Below are 18,573 nucleotides of genomic sequence, written 5' to 3' on the forward strand. Positions count from 1 at the left end.
GAAAGGCACAGATGCCCAGAGGCAATAAGGGGAGATCCTTTCCCACCCCTGGGCCCTCCTTTTATCCTCTCTGGAGCCCAGCAGTTATTAGAAAGGCAAGCCAGCCTGAGACCCGAGGAAAGAGTCCGGGCTGTGATTTTTACACAGCGGCTACCTGTCATTCCTCCTAACTTTGCAAGTGTGATTTACTTACACAGACCGTTTATTTCGTTAAAAGTAGACATCGACAGTTTTAAAGCAGGCATTTACAAAAAGAAAAACCTGATTATAATGTGCCTTAAGCCTCTCTTCCCCCGAATAAGGTACTTTATGTTAATTCCTGTGAAGATGTGGTCCATGCGTTAAGTGCTTAAGATTTTGGATTCTTGGTGGGAGAGTCGTGAGTTTGAATCCCAGCTCTGCTGCTTATTAGCAGGGGGACCCTGGACAAGTCACTTTGTCCCTTTGCATCTTGATTTATCTGTAAAACAGGGAAGAGATCATTTGAGGAGGAAATGTGGTAATGCGTGGAAAGCTCACGTACAAGTGTACGTTTGTTTAAAAATAACTTACCTGAGCACCTGCTGTTTACCAGGCTGTGTTCCAGGCTCGGGGGCCATAGCAGTAGCTCTCACAGAGCTTGCCTTCTGGTTGAGGGAGAAGCGCCAAAAATCATAAATAAGAAAGATCATCCCAGATGGTGATAAATGCTATTAAAAGGAGCCAGCCATGAAAGCACCTGGGGGAAGGAGGAGTGCAAAGGCCCTGAGGCAGGCGCGGGCTTGGCAAGGTCAGGGAGCAGAGAGGTGGGTTGGAGAGGAAAAGTCGATGGTGGCCACTGAAAGATGTTAGCTAGTGGATTTTAAATGAAGACAACAGCTCGGCCCTCTGGCTGCCTCACAGACCACAGATGTGGGGGAGAGAGGAAGCTCTCTGTCTTTATCTATAGCCCAGCAGACAGATACACCTGCTCCTCCTCCCTCCCTCAGCATCTTCCCCTCCTGATAAGGAAGAGCCTGACGCGGGGCTTGAACTCACGAACCGCGAGATCATGACCTGAGCCGAAGTCGGACACTTAACCGACTGAGCCACCCAGGCGCCCCTCTCAAAATAATTTTTTTATTATTTTTTATTATTTATTCTTGAGAGAGAGAGAGAGAGAGAGACAGAGCATGAGCGAGGGAGGGGCAGAGAGAGAGAGGGGGACACAGACTCCAAAGCAGGCTCCAGGCTCTGAGCTGGCAGCACAGGGCCCGCCGTGGGGCTCGAACCCACAAGCGGTGAGATCATGACCTGAGGCGAAGTCGGGCGCTCAACCGACTGAGCCACCCAGGCGCCCCTCTCAAAATAAATTTTTAAAAAACTTTTAAGAAGATTTGCACTCAGGAGAAGAAAATCTGGAGCCAGCCTGTGGTAATAGAAGAACTGGGTTTTTATGGAGGGTTCATCGCATCGCCTTGATTGATTACATCATTGGCCATTAGTGATTGGACTCAACCGCTAGCCTCTCCCTGGAGGTCAGGGGGCTGCAAGCTCCAGCCCTCTAACCGCTAGTTGGTGCCCCTGGCAACCCAGCCCCCCTGTTTAGGCGCTTTCCAAAAGTCAGCTCGTTAACATAAACTCATTGTGGTTGAAAGAGGTCGGTCCTGAGTAACAAGATACCCAGTTCACCTTAGTTTCTCTTATCTCTCAGAAATCCCAGGGGTTTAGGAGCCAGGAAAGGGGACAAAAACCAAATATACATTTCCTGCTAAAGTATCACAGTGTATATCACGCTCCCAAGTACCGCCCCCTCCCACACAAGTGTTATGACCACCAGAAACTGCCAGGTGACTCTCTAGAAGGATGGGCCGCTCTCTCTTGAGAATCACAACTCGGTGCGTGAGATGACGATGTAGCCAGAAGGGCATCCAGTTGTAAATTTGTCATTGCTTGATGTGGAAGGCAGACCAGTGGCCCCTGAAGGATGTCTACGCCCCCGTCCCCAGGACCTGTGACTGTTACCTTCTGTGGCAGGTGTGATCACAAGGGCCGTTCCAAGAGGGAGGCAGGAGATAGGAGCGTGTAGTAGGAGATACGAGGACAGAAGGAAGAAGTTGGGGTGGGAGGGTGGGGGACCAGGGAGTGGAAAAAGACAGCCCCCGGGAACCTGATATTTCTGCTTACCTTCCGGTTACAGTGAGTGGAACGGATTTGCCGTTTACATCATGATAACAAGCTTGTTTCCAAACTAAATGCATTTAAGTTAAAAAAAAAAAAAAAAAAAAAAAGCGGGGACGGGTAACTGAATTAAAGGAAAACATCAACCCCGTTCCTCTGCGGTGCGACACAACCTGCAAAGGTGTTACGAGAACGGCCATGGTTTGGGAAATATTGCACAGGAATTTCCAAGCAGGGAACGTTTTCTGATGGAAGATTCTGGCCCCTGCTGCTTTTTGCTAATAATACCCAAGCACCAGGAGCAGGTGATAGCACATGTGTGATCCTGTAGGAGCCCTGGGAGGAACTCACTGTATTCGGATAAGGAAACTGAGGCCCAGGGAGGGTGAACATGTCATCCAAGGTCACATCCCTAAGGAATGGCAGCCCCCAGGATTTGAACTCGGGTCCCACTAACTCCATGATGGATGCTCTCAGTGGTTTTGCTTCGTGGAGCGCCTTGCCTGTGGCCGCTTGCGTGGATACCTTGTGCGGGTGGAGGCAACGTGTGGTGGCCATTTAGTGCTTGTGTGAAGGAGAAATTGATGCTCTGAGACCAGATAATAACCGGGACCTTGATTTATGTCCCCTTGGGGAGGGGCTGTCAGAGGTGCAAAACTGGGTCGTTGTGAAATGTGTAGAATTAGGGGCACCTGAGTGGCTCAGCCGGTTAAGCGTCTGGCTCTTGGTTTCGGCTCAGGTCATGATCTCACAGGTCGTGGGACGGAGCCCCCCGTGCAGAGCCCGCTTGGGATTCTCTCTCTCCCTCTCTCTCCCTGCCTCTTCCCAACTTGTGCATGTGCATGCACGCTCTCTCTCTCTCTCTCTCTCAAGATAAATAAACATTTTAAAAATCTGAAAAAAAGACGCACAGAATCACTTGAACTTGCCCACCGGACCCTGGCCATGTTGGAAACACCCAATTTCCCCACAGTCATGGGGAGGTGGCAAGCGGGGCCAAGAATTTTAGATTCTAAGTGACAAACACTCAACACACGTCAGTTTAGGCCAGAAAGGGCAATTGATCTGCTCCTGTAACCAAAATGCCCAGAAGTCGACTTCAGGAACAGTGGGATCCAGTCACCAAATAATTTTGTCTGAATCTGTGTGCGTCGTCACAGAGGCCCTGCCGGCATCCCCCAGCTCAGGTTTCACCAGCTCACCGGGGGTCAGAAGTGCCTTTTTCCCGGTGGTTACAGCTAAAGTCCCAGGGCCAGATCTCAGTGGCTCCCACTGGCCACACAACCATCCCTGAACGAGTCACTCTGGTTCTGGCCAGGCCTGGGTTACGAAATCATTCTAGGAGGCCAATATGGGTATTATTTTTACTCAAAATTAATAACTGCTTATTTACAGACACGAAAGTTCATTCCCAGAGAGATTAGGTATCTCCACAATATCATGCTGCCCCTTTTCTTAACCGGTTGGTGTTTTTTCAAAGTGTCTAATAAAGACCCTGTGTTGGGGGCCCCCAGGACCACCCTCGGGCTCGATGAGCTGCTAGAAGGACCCACAGGACTCAGAAAAGCTGTTATATTCACAGTTACAGTTTATTGCAGTGAAAGACTACAGATTAAAATCAGCAAAGGGAAAAGGCACGTGGGATAAAATCCGGGAGAACGTAGGCACCGCCTTCCAGACGTCCCCTCGCAGTGGAGCTCAGGCGACTCTGCCAGCATTGATGGGCCAAGAGTCGCCAAGCAGTGAAGCTCCCCTGAGCCCTGGTGTCCAGGGGCTTCCTGGGGCCCCTGCTGTAGGCACCACAGCCCTCAAGACTCCAGCCCCGCAGAACAAAAGCAGGCATTCACCGTGATCCCACTGTTAGCATAAACCGTCTGATCAGCCAGGACTGCCTGGCCCAAGGACTCAGAGCTCCTCTGTGGGGAGCCAGCCCAGCAAGGACCAGTCTGGAAGACAGACCCGAGGAACGCACAGGGTTCCAGCAACACTTGCCGAAGTTAACCCTTTCCTGCGCACACAGCCTCCAAATCTTCACAGCAGGGACCCCAAGGGAAACCCACGAAAGGGCTCAGCTCAAACCGAGACCACCAGCTGCTGGGCCTGGCACATCTGGATATTCCAGGAGCGACATCACACTTCGTCCCAGTCATGCAGCTGAACCCCGGAAGGCAGACACGTCCTCAGAGCACAGAAGCCGTAACGGGCATCACGGCATAACCGGAGGATTGTGGAATCTGGTGTCAGATCGGACCCGAGTTCTAGTCACAAAGCTGCCTCAAGAAGAAATGCACTTTATACCGTGACCCACCTCCGTCTCTCTCTCTCTCTCTCTCTCTTCTCTCTCTCTTTCTCGCCCCTTCTGTCTCAAACACACACACACACAAACACTCCACCCGAAATAGAAGCTCACCATTACTGTATATGACATGCTCTGATTTTCTGTTGTCTATTCTATGGATTGGCAAACTTTTTCTATAAAGATATAATAAATATTTTAGGCTTTAGGCTAGGCCCCGTGGTGACTACCAACTCTGCCACTGTAGCACGGAAGCAGCCATAAACACTAAGTGAACAAATGGGCACTGCTGTGTTCCAATAAAACTTTATTTACAAAAACAGACAGGGGGCCACAGATTCTCTTGTATTTCTTCCATTCTTTTTTTTTTTTTTTTTTTTTCTTTTTTAATGCTGGCCTTTAAAGTCAGCGTTCACTGAAGGGATTATAACCTGCACTTTGTAAACCCCGTTTGATCTAACGACCCATCTTGCAGATAACAAACACAAGAATTGAAATGACTTGGACAAGGTCATTTAGCTGGTGAGCGGTAGAACGGGCCTTGTTCATAAGCAGTTTGGCTGAGAGCCCGCTCTCTTTGCCTCTACCCCAAAGCACTCAAAGGTCACTTATTACTATTATTACTGAGTGAGCTGTGAAAGAACCCAAAGGACCAGAGTCACCTAAGGCATCAGGACAAGATGAGGCTGTGCCTTCCTTTTGTTCAAAGGGTTGTTGTGATTCCAGATAAATAGTGTGTGGGTCGGGGCACCTGGGTGGCTCAGTGGGTTGAGCGTCCAATTCTTTGATTTCAGTTCAGGTCGTGATCCCAGGGTCATGGAATCAAGCCCCACATCAGGCTCTGCCTGCTCAGGACTCTCTCTCTCTCTCCTTTGGCCCCTCTCCCCACCTCATGCACTCTCTCTCTCTCTCTCTCTCTCTCTCTCTTAAAAAAAAAAAAAAAAAAGTATGGATCTCACTTCTTTGAATTAAACACCTATTGGAACCAGGGCACCTGGGTGGCTCAGTCAGTTAAGTGTCCAACTTTGGCTCAGGTCATGATCTCATGGTTTGTGAGTCCGAGCCCCGTGTCGGGCTGTGTGCTGACAGCTCAGAGCCTGGAGCCTGCTTTGGATTCTGTCTCTCTCTCCCAAAAATAAATAAAAACATTTAATAAATAAATAAGCACCCATTGGAACCATCTATGACAAAAGTGCTACACTTTTTTTTTTTTGTAATGTTTTTATTTATTTTTGAGAGGCAGAGACAGAGCGTGAGTTGGGGAGGGGCAGAGAGAGAGGGAGACACAGAATCTGAAACAGGCTCCAGGCTCCGAGCTGTCAGCCCAGAACCCGACGTGGAGCTCAAACTCACGAACTGTGAGATCATGACCTGAACTCAAATCAGACGCTTAACCAACTGAGCCACCCAGGCGCCCCTAAAAATGCTACACTCTTAAAGCAGAAAACATGGAAGCTCAGGGAAGGGAATTCTATAGCGGACGGAGTTGTGATTCACTTAAACAACTTTTTGGTAAAAAAAAAAAAAAAAAAAACACACACTTGGGCTCCTTTGGAAATGAAAATGCTGCTTCCTAATCTATAGGGATTGGGAATTAGACCTCCAAGAATGTGGTTTAAAATGAGAAGCTTGTAAATGTGGGCACGATGGAGACACTTGGTAGAAAACAACTACTGTTTTTTTTTTTTTATGTTTATTTTAAAGAGAAAGCATGGGGTGGGGAGGGGCAGATAGAGGTGGGGGGGGGTGGCGCAGAGGATCCGAAGCAGGCTCTGTGCTGACAGGAGAGCGCCCAGCGCGGGGCTCAAACTCACAAACCGTGAGATCATGACCTGAGCCGAAATCAAGAGTCAGACGTTTAACGGACGGAGCCACCCAGGCACCCCCACGAGGCAGGTGTTAGCCCAGCCCTGGTGGAGAAAGTCCCCACAATCCGCCTCTCATTAGAGACCTTCCCCAAGAATGCGTAATAATTAGGTTTCCAAGCTGCGTCCAGGCCCACAGCATCTGCCTCGAAGCCGGATGCCAAGGCGTGGAGCCCCCGCGTCAGCCCCCTGAATGAACACACGCATAGCCCAGCCCTCCGTGTCTAATGTGAACCCTGGGAAATCTGCTAGGTCATTAGAACACATTGAGAAAATCCGCAGGGCCTTTGATTTGTGCCTTCCGTGGGAGAGAACCAGCCCCAAACTCTGAAGTCTAACAAAGATGACGTTCCATCCACCCAGCCCCACCAGCCCCCGCCACGGTCCTTTGGTGGACAAGGTACGAACTGAAGCCTGTTGTGGGAAAAAAAAAAAAAAAAAAATTCCTTTTCTCGGTTCTCCCTTCTGGTTTAAATGGATCATTTTTAAAAAACAATCTGTTTCTGCTGTTGCTTATTTAGGACATTAACCTAAACAAGCCGACTTTTTTTAATCCAAAGAGTGTGTAGTGATTAAGAATGGTTTTCAGGGGGCCCCTGGGTGGCTCAGTCGGTTAAGCATCCGACTTCGGCTCAGGTCATGATCTCACGGTCCATGAGTTCGAGCCCCGCGTCGGGCTGTGTGCTGACAGCTCAGAGCCCGGAGCCTGCTTCCAGTTCTGTCTCTCCCTCTCTCTCTCTGCCCCTCCCTCACTTGTAGTCTGCCTCTCTCAAAAATAAATAAACGTTAAAGAAGTCTTTTTTAAAAAAGTGGTTTTGGGGACACCTGGGTGGCTCAGTAGGTTACATATCCTACTTCGGCTCAGGTCACGATCTCATGGTGCGTGGGTTCGAGCCCCGCATCAGGCCCTGTGCTGACAGCTTGGAACCTAGAGCCCGCTCGAGATGTGTCTTCCTCTCTCTCTGCCCCTCTCCCACTCGCACTCTGTCTCTCTCACTCTCAAAAATAAATAAGCATTTAAAAAAAATTTTTTTGAAGTAGTTTTCATAAAATGTCATCTGATTTAGGGTGTTTCTGCTGGGCTCACAGAAACAGGTTCTTTGCTTAAGGGTTCGAGGAAGTGGATTGGGGGATTTTGACAATGACGAGTGCTTATGGAGTGCCTGCTGTATACCAGGCTGCATGTCCCCATGTGCTAGCTCATTTGAACCTCACTGCTTCCCAGGGTGGCAGAGGGACCAGAGCGGGTCTGAATGGGTCAGGGACCTGTTAGGAGCTGAAGAATATGGCACGAAGGCTTCCATGTTTTAGGCCTTGTTTGCCAAGGACACGTGCCGGATCAGACAGAGGATCCCCCTCCAAGCCGCACAGAGTGACCGAAGCCGACAGACCAGGGTGGTATGTTTGTGGGGCGTATGAGGGACGTATTCAGCGGGTAACACAGGATAAAACCGGTCATTTTCCTCCCGCCCCCACTCCGGATGTGTTTCACACTCCTTAACGCTGAGTCTCCACCAGTTTTTTTTGGTTTCTCAGTCTTTGCAATCCTGGAAGAACGTTTTCTACTTGGATACAGTGGTCTGGCCCTGGGTCACATTCTGTGTTACTTAACCGTTGTGCTCCTCTTGGGTTATTCCAGACTTTTCTACCCCTGAACCCCTAGTTCTTACCAAATTCATGGGAAAGAGGTCCCACCAGCAGAGTTCAAAACAATCTCCAGGCAGCATCCCAGCAGATTTTAGGAAAATCTGAAACAAGGAGAATTACCAAGGAATAGCTGGTATCCTAAAGGTTCTCCTCAGAAACATTTGGGTGTTTTAGGGGCGCCCGGGTGGCTCAGTCGGTTGAGCGTCCTACTTCGGCCCGAGTCAGGATCTCGCGGTTCATGGGTTTGAGCCTCGCACCGGGCTCTGTGCTGACAGCTCAGAGCCTGGAGCCTGCTTCGGATTCTGTGTCTCCTTCTCTCTCTGCCCCTCCCCCACTGGCACTATATGTCTCTGTCTCACAAAAACGAATAAAGGTTAAAAAAGGGTTTTTTTTTTTAATTTTGTTTTAATTTTTAATTATACTGTATGTGAATCCTCTCTCTTTCAAAACATTTTAGAATATTGTAGCTCATGTTAAAATTTACTTTCGTCCTTACCTTTAATTCCTGTCCCCTCCTCTCTGCCTTCCAGAAGTAATTAACTGTTAAGATTCTGGTACATCCTTTCAGATATTTATAAATATAGAAGTGCCTGTGGAAAATATGTAGTAGCATTGTATGTGTTTCTAGTAAATGCTAATAACTAATGCAGTATATAACTTTCAGAAAAGTGTTGCTTTCACTCAGTATTATGGGGGGCGTGTCCATGTTAATATGCAGACACGTGGTTCATTTCTTTCCATTGAATTTAGTTTTCCACCAAATGAATATACTGCAGCTTATATTTCTAGTAACCTTTGGCCGGACAGCTAAATTGTTCAATCTTTCGCTATTTACAGACAACTCCGTCTTGTTCATAGGTATGGCCTTTCTCTAGAGTAGACAATGAGAAGTAGAATTACTAAGTTCCCTTTTATTTTTTTTTAAGTTTATTTATTTATTTTGAGAGAGAGAGAGCATGCGAGCAGGGGAGGGGCAGAGAGAGAAGGAGAGAGAAAGAATCCCAAGCAGGCTCTGCGAGGAGCCCCAACTCACAAACCGAACCCCGAGATCCTGACCTGAACTGAGACCGAGAGTCGGACGCTCCACCGACTGAGCCTCCCAGGTGCCCCACGTTCCCTTTTATTTAGTTTTTTTTTTTTTTTTTTAATCCAGGAAATATACGCATATAGTTTAAAACTCATATAGTTCTACAAAGAAAAGTGTCATGAGAAGCAGCGGGGTCCTCAGTGGACCCCACCACACCGTTTCTTTCTGCCCAGAGGCCACAACCTTCCACTCTTGCTGATTCTTTCGGTATTTACCTCCAAATTTCTGAGTAGCCTGCTTATGGTACCACTCCTTGATTTTTTTTTTTTTCCTGTTTTAGGCATGCTCCCTGGCCTCCCAAGCTAGAAGATGAGAATTGAGCTCTCTTTTCTAGCCCCAGCCCCCATCGCACACACGCAGATTTTCTCTCCACATCCTGCCAGTATCGATAAGACACAATTCCAGCTTTATCGATACTGAGTATTTGCCTTCGTCTAACCATACAAAATACTTTTCACAGACAGACCCTTCCGCATACAGTAATTACTTTTCCTGTTTCGTGTGCTGGCCTGGGAGTTGACGTTTTCCTACATAAATCCTTTTAGCAGCTGAGTGTGGATGGCAGCTTCTCCCTTCTTGTCTAGCGTGCTGCGGGCTGGTCATCCGTGGTTAGGTGCACAGCCTTGCCAAGAAGGAATGTGCAGTTTTGCAGAGGTAAAATGGTTCGGGGATGAGTCATGCGTGGAAACCCCCCCAAAGTCCTTTCCCGGGTCACAGAACGATTCCCTGCTTGGCCCTGAAACGTTTGTTTTCCTTATCTTCCCTTCATTTTTCACTGAGCCCTCTACCCCGCCGCCTTCCAGCCAGGACCCAGAGTGCTAAGCTTTGGCTTTGGGGGCCCTAATGAGGTGTTTCACCTAATGGCTGCGTTCCTGGGCTTGATTCTTCACAGTTGTGTGTGTGAAGCTGACGTCACCAGCGACATGTTTTTCCCTTTTTCTTTAAGGGTCAAGAAGGGTTTACGTCGTTAATTATTTATTTTTTATAATAGAGGTCAGACAGCCGCCCGGGGAAAAATGCAAACAGGAAAAGAAGTGTATGGAGTGACAGGCAGCACAAGGTCCCCTGCATGCCTCCTTCAACCCCCGCCCCTCCAAGCCCTCCTCAGAAGCAGTTTTGGTCTGGGGCCACACGACGTGGGTTCAAATCCCCGCACTCCACCAGCTGCAGGGCCTTGAGCAAGTTACCCAACCGTTTGGGGCCTCCGTTTTCTCATCTGTAAAATGGGAAGATAATAATGCTCAACCCCTAAGTCTTTGTGGGAATTAAATGGATTCATTTGTAAAGTGGCACCGAGAAAGCACTTAATAGATACGAACCAGGAATATCACTAAGTGTTGTAGATCCTTTCAGACCAGTGGTTCTCAACCTTGGCTGCATGTTGAAATCGGGTAGGGAGCTTTAAACATCCCTGATGCCTGGACCCCACCCTCAGAAATTCTGATTTGATTGGTCTACGGTGGGGCCTTGAGCATCAGGAGTTTTGAATGCTCTTAATCGTGACGGCGTGCAGCCAGAGCCGAGAACCATCGTGCCCAGTATTTTTCATGTGCATCAGTTGGGATGGGTGAGGTTATGCTGCAGTAACAAACATCCCCTGAATCTCGTCTACTTCTCTTTCATGCCCATTCTGATCTGCTGCAGCTCTGACCCACATTGTCTTGCCTCTGGAACATTTAGTCTTGTGAACTGGGAAGAGAGAGCCTGACCAACCATGCACTCACTCTGAAAGCTTCTGGCCACAGCTGAAGCATGACTTCTGCCAACACAAGTCACATGGTCACATCTAAGTTCAACAGGGAGGGTATATATCAGGGGCCAGCAGACTTTTCCTGCAAAGGGTCAGAGAGTAAATATTTCAGTCTCTACAGGACACTGGGGCTGTGTGGCTCCTGCTCACCTCTGCCTTCAAAAGGCAAAAGCAACCACAGACAATACACTGTTTAAAAATGTAAAAAAAAAAAAAAAAAAAAAAAAAAAAGTCAGGGCGCCGGGGTGGCTCAGCCGGTTGAGCATCCGACTTCAGCTCAGGTCATGATCTCGCAGTTCATGAGTTCAAGCCCCGCGTCAGGCTCACCACTGTCAGCACGGAGCCTGATGCGGACCCTCTGTCTCCCACTCTCTGCCCCTCCCCCACTCGTTCACGCGCATGCGCTCTCTCTCTCAAATAAGTAAACATATATATTTTTTTAATGTAAAAAGCCGTTCTTAGCTCATAAGCCATACACAAACAGGCAGCAGGCCAGATTGGGCCCGTGGGGGTAGGGTACCAACCCCCAGTGAGGATCCCCCTCCTACAGGGCAAAGCTCCCCAGGAAGGGACCCCAAATATGGGTGATCAGTAATGCAGTCTACCATAGCACGTGCATAGAAAAGAGAGGGAGGGGGAAAGAAGGGACCCTTCATTGCACAGTTGGGTTTCACACATAACGTGGTGCGATCTGCTTTTGTTACTTAATACCTTGGAGGTAGATTCAAGTAATCTTAGCATGACTTCACTTTTTTAATCAAATGGGCTAGGTTTCCAGGGTATGGATGGACCATAATGGGGTTTAGTTTGTGTGCTCATTTTTCTTTTTTTTAAGTTTATTTCTTTATTCTTGAGACAGAGAGAGAGAGAGAGAGCAGGGGAGGGGGATAGAGAGAGAGAGAGCAAGGGAGAATCCCGAGCAGGCTCGCGGAGCCCGACGCGGGGCTCCATTGCACAAACCCTGAGATCAGGACCTAGAGAAATCAAGAGTCAGACTCTTAACTGACTGAGACACCCAGGGCACCCTGTGTGCTCATTTTTGTAATTAATCCATTTGCTAGATAACAGAGGGACTTCGTGTATCGGGAAGAGTAAGACAGCATCCGTAGAGAGATTGTCATAAAGGGAGAATCGACAGGCCGGCTCTCCCAGTGGGCTTACATAGTTTACGTTGCTTCCCCTGCAGTCGTCCGGGCCTCCCGGAAAGCAGGAGGGCCGGGAGGGAACCTTTGAAAACACATTGACACAGCCTAGGCCGCCTGTGAGCCCCTCAGAACCGACCTGGGCTGCCTGACAGGGGCGGGATGGGACGGGGGAGGCCCCGCTGGCGTGTGACTCTGTCCTTTCTTTCTACCAGGACACCACGACGTCCGTGCGCATCGGCCTGATGATGGAAGAAATGATCTTCAACCTTGCAGATACCCATCTGTTCTTCAACGACCTGGAGGTTTGGAACTGCCCGTTTTGTGTCATAGTCGCCGTAGTTGGTGGCCTGTGTCTGGTTTCAGGGGAAGAGACGCTGCTTCTTCTCTTTTCTGTGTTTCCTTTTTCCTTTGGAGGCTAGAAGCTTTTGCTGACAACCCCCAAGAAGCCACAAAACGGTGGCCAGCGCCAATTTATTGAAAACACGCTTGACCAGCTGATCTCCCCAGCTTCCCCCTGTGGCTAATGGGCGGCTCTCTGCCCTGGTGGTGACGTCCACGGCCGTTTCGCTGATCTAATAAAGACTGTGTAGTTTCTTCCTCCCGAAATTTGCTATTTAATAAGTTTGTTAAGGCAAATTAGTAAAGATCCTCCTGGGTCAGTAATAATGAGCAGCGGGCCGGCATGGAAGCTTTTAAAAGCAATTTACATCCCCCTGAAAACGTGTTTTACAAAGAGAGTGAGCGCAGACAGAGGGACCGTGCTTATTCAGTGTCAGCTCCTGGGCCCCGAAGCCAGTGGCGAAGGACACAGGGAAAAGGGGGAGGACAGCGTCAGAAATAAGTTTGAATCCTTTGTTTATACCCGGCCTGTGGCGGAAAGATTTGAGAAGAACTTCAAATAAAAAAACATATTTAAAATTGAACTATTAAAGCAAAGGCAGAGCAATAGAAAGCTAAGGGTAAGGCACTTATGCAAAAATATCTGGCTGAGGCCACCACCTGCAATTAAGTTCAGAGGTTAATCTCTGAGCTTCCTGGTAGCCAAAGCGAGGAGGGAAAGGTGATGCATTCCTTAGCTCTGATGAAAGAGCAAGCAGCTTTCACCAAGGTGAAGAAGGGTTCTTTGGGTTGATAAGAGGATTAATGTGGGGACCTTCTGGCTTTGAAAATTGTATTTGCATGATTGGTTTAACAGATTGAAAAAGGAAGTGAACCCAAAGTTATACTGCGTGTGAAAGAACACTCCTATTTATCTTAGCAGGGGTATTTTTTTCCTGGAATCAAAACGCCCTGGGACTAGCCTGTAAAGCAGGCCTATCAAGGCTATGAATTCCAGAACTGTCCTGGTGGGCCCAGAGCATGAGTCCTATTTACCATCAGGAAAGGATACAGGTTTTCCTTTCTGGTTTGCAGCCCTGGATCCCCAGAGGAGGAAACCCTTGCCGAAATGAACAATCTTGTGTTCCGTGCAGCCTAGGCAAGCCATTTGGGCCTCAGCCTTCCCATCTGTGAAATGGAATTGATGTTCTCTGTCCAACATCTATTTTAAAGAGAGGGTCTGTGTACAAACTCATCGACACATTGATGACAAAAGAGAACACTGGCACAGTGGGGAGTCCGTGAGCCATCAGACCCAGGACTGTCCCTTTAGCCAGATGCAATGTGCAGGCTCCCTTTACAATGACCTCTCGTGTCTTGGGGAAAAGAGGGAGCAGGGAGGGGGAGAGGGAGAGAATAAATGAGCAAAACAACAAAACAGACGTGGTAATTGAATTCAGCAAGGATTTATGGAGCCTAATATAATCAAGAGTGGGCTGCCTGCAAATAGCGAAGCCTGATTGGTTTTAGCAAAAGAGAAAAGGAATTTATTGGCTCTTGTACTTAGAAAGTCAAGGGTAGATTTGGTCTCTCACGATCTCCTCCTTAGAATGTTGGTTCCATGAGGGCAGGAACCACCGCTGTATCACCTTCAGTCCCCAGAGCTTCAGCAGTAAACAGCCAAACAAATCCATCCGTGAGAAAGTTCATTTAATGAAAAGGGTGTAAAGAAAAGAAAAGAATGAGATATGATAGTGAGTGATGGGCGACAGGCGGGTAGGGTTGGGGGGCAGCATTCTCGAGGGAGCCAGGGAAGGCTTCTCGGGAGGCAAATTAACACCAGACACACAGTAGGGGCTTTCTCAGCATCGGTTGAACCGGAGGCTCAGAGCCGGGCATTATGCTGGACTGACGTGTGTGTGTTTCGAGGCAATGTCTTCAGCCTTCCCCCTCTGCCGTTCCTCCTTGGCCCCGGAGTGGAAGTCACACCTCTTGGCGAACGGATTTCATGGCCAACTGGAGCTCCTAGGGAAGTCAGTTTGGTTTTCTTCTCTGAATTTTTTTCAAACCTGTCCCCAGTGCCAGAGGTCCCCAGGGCACCTCGGCAGAATTGCAACCACGCTAGCCGATGGAGAAGTTGAGACTCACAGGAGCGCAAACAGTTCGCTTGCTGGTGTGGGGAGCCCTGTGTCAGAATCCGGGGGGGTGGGCAGCCTCCCGGGGCTCCCCGAGGAGGCTGATGGGACTCGGGAGAGGTGCTTGGTGCCAGTGCCCGCCTGGACGGTGGGGTTTAGAAGACAGAGTGCAGAAGACCCCTTTCTGCTCTGAGCCTGCACTGCCGTCTGTAAATCGGGGTTGGCTCTCGCGTGTGGCTGTGGTTTAAGGGAAAGCTGCCTTTTGCCGGGCCCTCCTCTAAGTGCCGTGGATCCAGCAGCAAACGATACGCAACAAGATCCCCGCCCTCGAAGCACGGACCTTCCAGTGCGGGACGCGCAATATAAACAACTGAATATGTACCGTCAGACGAAGGGCCCCCACCGGAGACCAGCAGAGTCAGGGAGGAAAGGAGATGGTCCCGGGGCTAGGACTTCACTTGACGCAAGCAGGCCAGGCTTCTCTCCCGCTTGAGCAGACACCTGAACGAGGTGAGGGAGCCGTGTGGGTGTCCCGGCAGGGAGTGTGCTGGGCAGAGAGAACAGCAGGGCAGAGGCCTTGAGGCCTGGCCAAAGTTGGCAGGTTCCTGAAACAGGGAGGCTGGAGCGTCAGCAGGGGGGAATACGGTGGGCGGGGGGGGCCAAGGTGGGTGCATCCTGAGGCATTGGGTGATATTCTCAGGGTGACTGGAAGCCCCTGGAGGGTTTTGAGCAGGAGAGCTCCACCACCCGACCTGGGGTTCAGAGGCTCCCTGTGGCTGCCGGGGGAAAGCAGGGATCTGCATCTGGCCAAGTCAGGTGCCCGGACCCCCATGTGAATGCACTCGAGGGGAAGAATCGGAGGCGTAGGGGGACTGGCAGACACAGACTAGGTGTCATGTTCAGCTGCAGCTCAGGCTAGCCAGGGTACGCGTCCCGAGTCTAGGGCGGCCACCTGCTAATCAGCCCCGTCTGCTTTTGAGCCTGGCCCCACCAGTCCCTGGCTGTGTGCCCCGGGCAGGTTTCTCCCTCTCCTTTGGCCTCGGTCACCTCATCTGCTAAATGGGTAGAAGGGAAGCCCCTCCCTTCCAGGGCTGTAATGATGATGGGAGATAGATGGAAGCCGTCCGCACGGAGCCCAGCACGCTGTACGTGAGCCGTAAATGGGCCTCTGCCCTGCGTGTGCCACTGGGATCGGGGGGGGGGGGGGGGGGGGGGGGCCATGGTGGGAGGGCAATTTAAATAATCATTTATGCTACTGTGAGCTAGAAGAATACAGCTAGCTCGCCCATCTCTGGATTTTACAATGATTCAGAAACGGTACGCGCAATACAGAGATAGCTGGAGTCTGGGCGCAAATACCCACAAGTACCGCCCGCCTCTCTCGCGGCCACCTCGCCTTGGAGCAGGAGCTGCTCGTAGGGCCGTGAAATCCAGGGAAGGGACCCCCGTCCAAAATGTTGGCTGGGTCGCCGTGCAGGGTGTGGGCTTGATTGACGCCCGTGTGTTTAGGGCTCAAGAGCCATGGCGACCGTCCTCAGGACGCACTGAACTGCGCTCACCGTGAAAGCCCTTTCGTGGGGAGCCTCCCGAGCTGCCACTTCCTAGAGGGGTGCATGAGTCACGGCCAAAGCAGGTGCCGGACCCAGCCCTGCGGCCTCCATCCCAGCTGAGCAGAGAGCACACCCCTCTTGGGTTTGATGTGCAGGCTCAGGCTGCAGGGGAGGAGATGCCAGTTAACGTGGCCCCAGTATGAAAAACACATGGCAGGCCCGAACTAGACAAAGTACTGTCCTTACTTCTTCCGGCCTTCCCTCTTTGCCTGCTTCCTCCCTCCCCTGCTTCGATCTTAGCTTGCATTCTCTCTCTTCTCTCTCTTTTTCTCTCTTCTCCCCCGCCACAGAACCCAGCCCATCTGTTCTTTCCTTTTACTTCTCTCCCACCCCCTTCTTTTTTTCTTCCTTCCATTCTTTGTTCCTTTACCCATCCTCTGATCTCTCCCTCTCTCCGTCCATCCACCTGTATTTCCAGCCTATCATTTTCAGCCACCTGGCCCTTTTCCCTTCCATCCATCAATCCACCCCCCCCCAAGTCATTCACCCAACTATCCATTCTTCCATCTTCCCATCCATGTATTTTCCATCTTTCTTCTTTCCGTTGATTCCCTAACTTCCCTCCATCTGTCTTTCTTCCCTTCCTGTCTTCTGTCCATCCACATAGCCTTCCTTCTTCCTTCCTTCCACCTTGTATTCCTCCCATTAACATCTACTGCCCATCTGTTGTGGACAAGGGGCTCTGGTCACAGACATGAGCCAGATATGGCGCCCCTGTGCACCTCCTGGTAAGGGACACACACATAACACACCATCATAGAACAGGTGGGCTAGGACTGCTCTGATGAGCATTCCCAAGGTTGCTCAGCAGAAGCCCAAAGTAGGAAGTGATTAAGTAACCCTTCTGGCTGGGATGAGGGGAACAAGGGAACCATCAAAGAGGAGGAGCTACTTTAGCTGGGTATTAAAGAAAAAGTAAGGATTTGCTGCGGGGGGTTGGGGGGTGGGGAGATGGGGAGGAAGTACAGGAGAGAGACACTTGGGAGAAGAGTATTCCCAGGCCATGGAACAGTGTGTGCAAAGGTGAAGAGGCAAGATATGGATTTGCATGTTTGGAGAACATACAATACAGCAGAAGTTAATACTCCTGCAGACAGACCCCATTTTTATTAACTTGTTTCACCTTCATAGATGGAAATGTGCGTCAGAAGTACCAGCCAGTCACTTCAGCAACTTAGAGACAAAATCTGGCTTGCAGAATTTACAGCTTGAGGGTGATTGTTCAGGTCATACTCCCATCTGTTAAGGGTGCGTGAACCCCTGAAAATGCATGCAGCATAGTGTATGTGTACAAGTATGTCTCTAGAGAGGGTGGTGGGAAAATCCCATTACCCTATAGGGTTAAGATCCGCCCCAATATTAAACCTTGTAGCTTTGGGACATGCAGTAGTTCAGTCTCTTTTTCTATCTCCCTGTAACCCCAACGAAACCAAGAGAAGGCAAAAGGAAAGTATACTCAGAACTGAATTAGGACCCAGCTCCTTTGGGAAAAGATATTTTGGAGTGAATATGGGAGCCCTCGGAGCTCTCTGCCTGGGGCCAGGCTCCCTCCAGGTGTCAGCTGGGAGGCGGGGAGTACAGGTTGCCCCCCTGGCTAGTTCAAAGTGTTGCCAGTGGCAGGAAGAAAGCAGAATCCTGACCATTCCCCTGCCCCCACACTCATCCACGCTGGGGGACATCAGTACCCACAGGTGACAGCAGCAGCGACGAGACCCTGGCCTTTATACCGAAGCCAGTCTCTGCCTGTCCAAAGACTGGGTGACTGCAGGAACTTCCAGCAGGAAGAGAGACAGACGTCCCTTTCTTTGACCCACCCCAGAATGCATGTGGTGATTGGAAAAGTGAGCCTGGCAGAGAACCATGATACTCAGAGCAAACGCCCACAGAATAAGGTAGTGGTGGAGGCCCAGGCTTTGAAGATTTTGGTTTATACCCCGCTTTGCCACCCCCGAATGATCTTAGACACCGTGACTTCAACTTTCCGGGCCTCAGTTTCCATTCCTGTAAAATGAGAAGTAAAACACGTCTTGTGGATCGTTTTAAGACCAGAGCTGGAGTGGGTAAGGCCCTTATCCCGGTGCCCAGCGCCGGCTCCCTACGAGGGTTGGGTGTGCTGGTGCGCGGGGTGCCTGGCACGCGGTAAGTGCCCAAAATGGCGGCTGAGATGATGTCAGTTGTAACTGCACCTGCAGGATTGGCCGCGGTCTGTCCTGTGCCCCCGTGCAGAGCAGCGAAAGGTCTCCATCAAGTCTTAGAGACGGCCTGAGAGGTGGGAGTCGCCAAGGAGCAAGTCTAGATCCAGACCTGGGAATGGACCCACTGGGTGTTTGGACCTCAGCTTCAGGGACCTCTGGGCTCATGACTTTTTGAAATGACTTTGATGGGTACAAAAACCCAGAGGATGAGCTACACACTCCCCCTGTCCAGTGGGCCTTTATCAGAGGCAATAGGACGTAATGATTGAGAGCAAAGATTCCGGGGCCAGATGGCCTCGGTCCATATCTCAGCTCTGCACTTACAAGCTGTGTGACCTCAGGTAGGTTCCTTAACCTCTCTGTGCCTGTCATCATCTGCAACATGG

At 50.1% G+C, this 18,573-nt stretch overlaps 1 protein-coding gene across 4 annotated transcripts in view; it reads left to right on the forward strand.

Annotated features, from left to right (window-relative positions):
* The window catches only part of EYA2 (EYA transcriptional coactivator and phosphatase 2), a 261,177-nt gene that overhangs the window by 202,803 nt on the left and 39,801 nt on the right, over positions 1 to 18,573 (forward strand). For all 4 annotated transcript variants that reach the window (XM_058685842.1, XM_058685841.1, XM_058685844.1 and 1 more), the window contains one exon: positions 12,142 to 12,231. In XM_058685842.1, coding sequence (XP_058541825.1) covers positions 12,142 to 12,231 — 90 coding nt within the window. The remainder of the gene's footprint in view (positions 1 to 12,141; positions 12,232 to 18,573) is intronic.

Source organism: Neofelis nebulosa, chromosome 9 (genome assembly GCF_028018385.1).
Source record: "Neofelis nebulosa isolate mNeoNeb1 chromosome 9, mNeoNeb1.pri, whole genome shotgun sequence".
Taxonomy (NCBI): Eukaryota; Metazoa; Chordata; class Mammalia; order Carnivora; family Felidae; genus Neofelis; species Neofelis nebulosa.